The sequence below is a fragment of the Anarrhichthys ocellatus genome, unplaced genomic scaffold (assembly GCF_004355925.1).
Source record: "Anarrhichthys ocellatus isolate YVR2014 unplaced genomic scaffold, GSC_Weel_1.0 scaffold36, whole genome shotgun sequence".
Classification (NCBI taxonomy): domain Eukaryota; kingdom Metazoa; phylum Chordata; class Actinopteri; order Perciformes; family Anarhichadidae; genus Anarrhichthys; species Anarrhichthys ocellatus.
This window is the reverse complement of record NW_022280066.1, coordinates 964,340-969,811: the sequence shown is the minus strand read 5'-3', so window position 1 is coordinate 969,811 and position 5,472 is coordinate 964,340. Positions and strand designations below refer to the sequence as shown.

The window sequence follows — 5,472 nt, the reverse complement described above, 5'->3', positions numbered from 1 at the left end:
TTTATTAGCTATTAGTATTATTAGTTACTATTATTAAGTACAGTGATATTGTGTATAGACACAAACTTATCAAAAGTCTCTCCAGCTGTTAAAGCCGACTGACGGCTGATCCAGCTGTGATCATCAGCACCGTCATCAGAAACAGACGTCGCTTCACGTGATGCTTCAGAGGAAAGGACGTCTCATGTATCCTAAAACATATTTCCTTGTTTCCTCTCTCCTCACATGGTTTCCTTGCGTCTCTCCATGCATCCTTGGTGGGAGGGACTAAGACGCAAGGAAAGGACACAAGTGAGGGAAACGGGGATGCAATTAAGAGACTTGGGATGTACCCATAGTTAGCGGCTTTGAGCAACCAATCTACTTCCTGTTTACGTCGGCACCCAGCCGCATGCCCAGTGTACGTAGTCACGTGATATTCGTTTTCAGGCGTGTCAGTCTGGACGGAGATCATCTCGAAAACGATGCTGAAATGCCGTGTGAACGGAGATTGTTTTCGTTTTAAAACAAAAACGTTTAGTGTGGATGTTGCCTCAGGGAGCCGCAACAGAGGGGCTGAAGAGCCGCTTGCGGCTCCGGAGCCGCGGGTTGCCGACTCCTGCCGTAGCAGGACGCATTGCAATCTAAATGTCAATTTTAGCCAGAATCAACTATCTATTCTCAATGATCACTGTCCAACCAATACTCAGCTGTTTAATCAAAGGTCTAATTCTACTGGAAAAACAAACAACTGAGAATTAAATTTACAACACTGCAGAAGTTTATATGCCCCCACATTGCCTTCAATATTACCTCTCTAATCAGTTACAGTACATCATGAAATAGATTCACTCAAACGCTCACCAAGACACATGGTTTGACATTGAACAATCAGAATGCAATGAACTCTCCATTGAGAGATTTATGATTTTTCTGAGCGATAATACAAAAACAGCACAAGAGCTCCTCCTCCCTCCTCCTCAAAGGAATTACTCACGTAGAACACCTGTTTGAAGGCATCATCATAAAGCAACATAAATTAACCCAGACATTTGATTTCACTCAAGAACAGTTTCTAGAATGTCCATAACTCAAAAACGCATAAATTGATAACTTGCAACCTCCGATGGTAAAAGCTCTATTCACAATATCAGCATTCTTGAAACAAATGGCAAAATTATACGGAGTTATCTCAATAACCAAAGACTCCATTACAACCACCCCCACAACAGATGGTGAAACCCTCAAGAAACAGATTTGCAATAACGTCTTCGCAAACCCCAGATTACAGCTCATTCAATACAAGATTGATTTAGGTCTGTTTGAATGTTAGTTTTTGCCATTTTTTGTTAGGTTTGATTGTTTTTCTTTTATTGAGTGGCTACACCTTGTTTATAAATGCACAAATTTAATAAAAATAATAAGACAAAAACACTAGAGTAGATGCATTTGCCATTGAGAATCGACTCCGAGCATGAACAATTCCTTTAGATGTGTCGCAACATTATCCCAAGGAAGCAGCTTTCAAGGGTTTCAAAGCAAGCGCTCCTCATCGGTGGCTGACAGCTGTCGTTGAGCTAGAGTTAAAAAGCTTGTTTCAGAGTTAATCAGATTCTTCTTGATTGAGAATTTGGTAAAGAAACAAACAAAAGGTTGTTTAAATTGTAGGAGCAACAGTATTTACTGGATTAATAGATTTTTTCCATTAATAACGCAGCGTGAAGAGGAAGAATAAACAGTGATAATGATTCTGCAAGATTGTGTGGGCAGATTCCAAATAGTGCCTCGGTTAATGTCAAACTACGTGACAATGATTTGTTGTTTAGTTGGACATGGCTGCTATCTCTGCTTCTTCCTGTGAGCCATTTTAATACAAAGTAAAAAATTAGAAAAGCCTCATAAGTTTGAATCTACCCTCGAGTAAAGGGGGCCTTGTTAAATGGCCACTGCTTACAGGATGTTTTGTTTCCCTCCTGGCTAACCCTGTGCTGATGCCCCGACTACAGAATTGAACGTGAAACATGTCAAAACACAGGATAAAAATTCAAAGGGCGAGGGTTGGCAATTAGCGAGCTGACTGATGTCGGCGGATAGGTCTCCTTGCTTTTGTTATTGCCCCCCCCACACACTTCTTATGACATGAGCATCAAGAGTAAAGAAATGTGGGGAGTTTGGCTGAGCGAGTCTCCAAACGCCAGAGATGGCGTGGGCGGATGGCAGCCTCAGACTAGAAATGAGAGCGCACACGCGCACGGTCTAATCGGTCACGCATGTAATGAGTGCGTCTCTGCTATACGCTCCCTTAAGACGACTCGCCATTCGCATGAACACACGGACGCACGTTGGCGCGCATTCACTCCCACACACAGACCGCAACAGAGAGAGGCAAGATTAAATTGTGACACTCGTATGATTCCGATGCCCTTAAGAGAAGGCACACACAAGCAGCATCGAACATGTTGAGAGTTGCTCTTTGCATTCGGACTTCCTACACGCTAACATGTAACATGCCCATGTATACGACCACACACATCAGGTGTTTACAGGAGAAATGTTTGAGCTAGGTATTGTCCTGGCCTCCGTCCCCATGTGGCTGTCAGTGAGAGAGACAGATCCCCGATGAAAAGCCACAATGAGAGGAGTGCGGACCTGTGAGGCTAATTAAGGATTAGTAGCACATGGAGCTGATTGTTACCCAGCCTGTTTTGAACAACCTTCTTTCCCTTCTTACTCGGCCAGCTCTCTCTCTCTCTCTCTTTCTGTCTATCTCCATATAAAAAGACTTTCGATGAGGGTGCCATCATTTGATTCTGCTAACTGTTTTTTGAATCTCTGCCTCTAATGGAGCACATTGACACAGGTTTGGGGAACAGAGTATTCACGACAAAGCTCTTGGCTGGCAGCCAAATGTGCACGTATAGACCTTTCGGTGCCGACATCAGGTCTACGTCAGGTCTACGTCAGGGTGTTTGCTACAGGCAAAACAAAGGACGGACTGGAGGCAAACATGTAGATCACCTCAGAGTAGTCAGGCAAAAGTCAGTTATCAAAAACGCCCCCTTGCTGTGTTGTCTGGTGCCAGAATCAAAAGAGCATGACGGAATATCAGTGAAATTGGAGTAAAGATGTTGCCAATAGTTTAGTGTAGTCTTCTTCAAACCGTTGGAGTTACAGCCAAGCTCCCAGGAAGAGCTCTGTGACCAAAATACTTTTCTCCTTGGACTTATATGAGGAAAGAGATGTCTGTTAATCAGCAGATCGTTTTATTTGAATGCGAAATGAACTTCCCCGTACGAGCACTTGAATAGCCTTTATTCAAATCCTTGGGTCCTAAAAGTTGTAAAACGCACCAATCAGCTGAATCAAGAGTCATTTTTGTTCCTCCGTTCATGTGTATGAGCCAGAGAACGAGGTTGAACCGAGAGCTGGGAGGCGGGTCTAAGGACTTGCTGGATGCTTACTCTTTAGGCCCCATGTATGCGGAAGATTGCAGGATCAAGTAGAAGGTGAAATTATTGGGAGAGATGGGGAAAAAAACTACGAGAGAGTGATAGAGAGCTATAATAGTTTAGCCTTCTGCTAACCATAGTCGCAGCCGGGAGCCTTTGGTTGCAGTTATCGGAAGCAACAAAATTAGCAACAGGTCCTCTCCATCTCTGACATGTTCCACCGACATTGTCAAACTCTCATTTTGGGTTGCTTTGAAGTGTAGGCAGCTGTTAACAATGCCGGAATATCCACTTTTCCTGCAGGATAGTCATTGGCATCCAAAGATTTAAACAGCTTCAGTTTGTCTTCTATTATCAACGCTTGGTTTCTCCGTCAGGTGTGAATAAAGTCTGGCCTATAAGTCAGCGTGTAGGGCTCGGTTAAAATGGTCCTGTTGGTTAATGTTTCTCAAGTTACACTAGTGTTCCTGGATAGTGAGTCACTGTACAAAAATCTGAGAAACTACCGTTTTCTTCAGCCATTATATAAAAACAAACAAAAAACAAGCCAACAAAACGTTCTAGCCAGCATTAAAGAACATGTTTCTGCCTCCACCTACACTCTGCCAACAGATATACGCCGCCATATCTACTAACAGAAAAGGGGTCTATACAGGACTCCGACTCAGTGAACCAGAGCATGCTGCTTAGAACTTCAATCAAAGCTGATTCTAAGAGATCTAAGAGGTTAGTGCATCGTTATGGCTATCATGCGTGAATGGAAATGGACTTCTTCTTCATGGTTGCTTATTCCATTTATTCAAATCATTCAGGTTTCTTTTTTTTCCCCCAGTGCAAGTTCAAATCCGGTCTCCTGGTGTACAATCCATGCATAAAACAACGTGCTTACCCTGTGATGCGCGGAAGCGTGTCAGTGGAGAAGAGGGCGACTGGCGGTTTGTCCCGCTCTATGAGCCATGTGGTGTATTGCCCACTTTGTTTGGGGTGGAGGAACACAGCCATGTCCAGGCTACAGGGGCCCTGCCCCCCCCACAGCCAGGGACTTAGCACCCAGGGCCCGCCAAAGGCTGAGCTGTTCACCCAGAGGAAGTGGCCTGAGGGAGAGAGAGAGAGACAAACCAAAAACTGTAGAACACAGTGACATGGTGAACCAGGAGGAGACATAGAAGGACACTGGCTTAGAGGCTTGTCGATCTTGCTAAACGCAGATCAGTAGGAGCGAGAAAAATGATGAGCAATTACAAACTCATGAACATGACGCGCTGCCACAGTACGTATGGAGTCCAGGTGAGTGATGGGCTATGATTTCAAATAGTTTGGAGGCAATGCCTGAGAGCAGGCACTTGATGAAAATTCATGAAATAAATCTGCTTTGAAAAAGAGGAGTCAATGACAACCCTTGCCCCAAAAAAAAAAGAAATTGAAAAAATGAAAAGAGTGGGTAGCGGGTGAAAAATCAAAGCACTTTTTTTTCTGGCTTTGATATGAAGTCCCATCTCAAGTTGAAAGGAGGAAAATCCATTTTTAATATGCTCAGTTATTAAGAAAAGTAGCGTTGATGAGAGGAGGCTGAGAAACTCAAAGTCTCGGGAAGCAATCGAGGTGAGCTTGCCCTGATGCCGGTGTCAGGGTCGAGAGGTGAGGGTTAGATGAAAGAGGACTTCTCCAACTAGAAGGTACGTCAGCTGTTGCACTCAAACAGCCTTTTTTGCTATTAGCTGTAAATGCAATTTTTATGTGGGTACTTTATCAGACAGAGGAAGGACGGGAAAGGGGTGTAAAAAGTCCTGATGGTTGACATGGTGAGCATACAATTGAATCAAGGTCTCTGATTCTGTCTTGGATAACACTGATCAGTGTCAATATATACAGTATGTACTGTATAATAGAACTATATGTGCACATTTGCATGTTTAAAATGAAATGTGATTAATCAGCAACATTATTCCATACGCTTCTAAATTGTTTCTGCAGGTCTAAAATGTTTTAAGGGGACATATCGTGTTCTTTTTCATGTTCAAAACACACTTATATATATATATAT

General features: G+C 43.2%; 1 protein-coding gene across 1 annotated transcript in view; it reads right to left on the bottom strand.

Moving 5' to 3' along the window:
• Positions 1-5,472, bottom strand: part of alk (ALK receptor tyrosine kinase) — a 383,896-nt gene that overhangs the window by 154,061 nt on the left and 224,363 nt on the right. Inside the window, exon 4 of the mRNA XM_031866715.1 lies at positions 4,318-4,522. Within this exon, the coding sequence (XP_031722575.1) occupies positions 4,318-4,522 (205 nt within the window). The remainder of the gene's footprint in view (positions 1-4,317; positions 4,523-5,472) is intronic.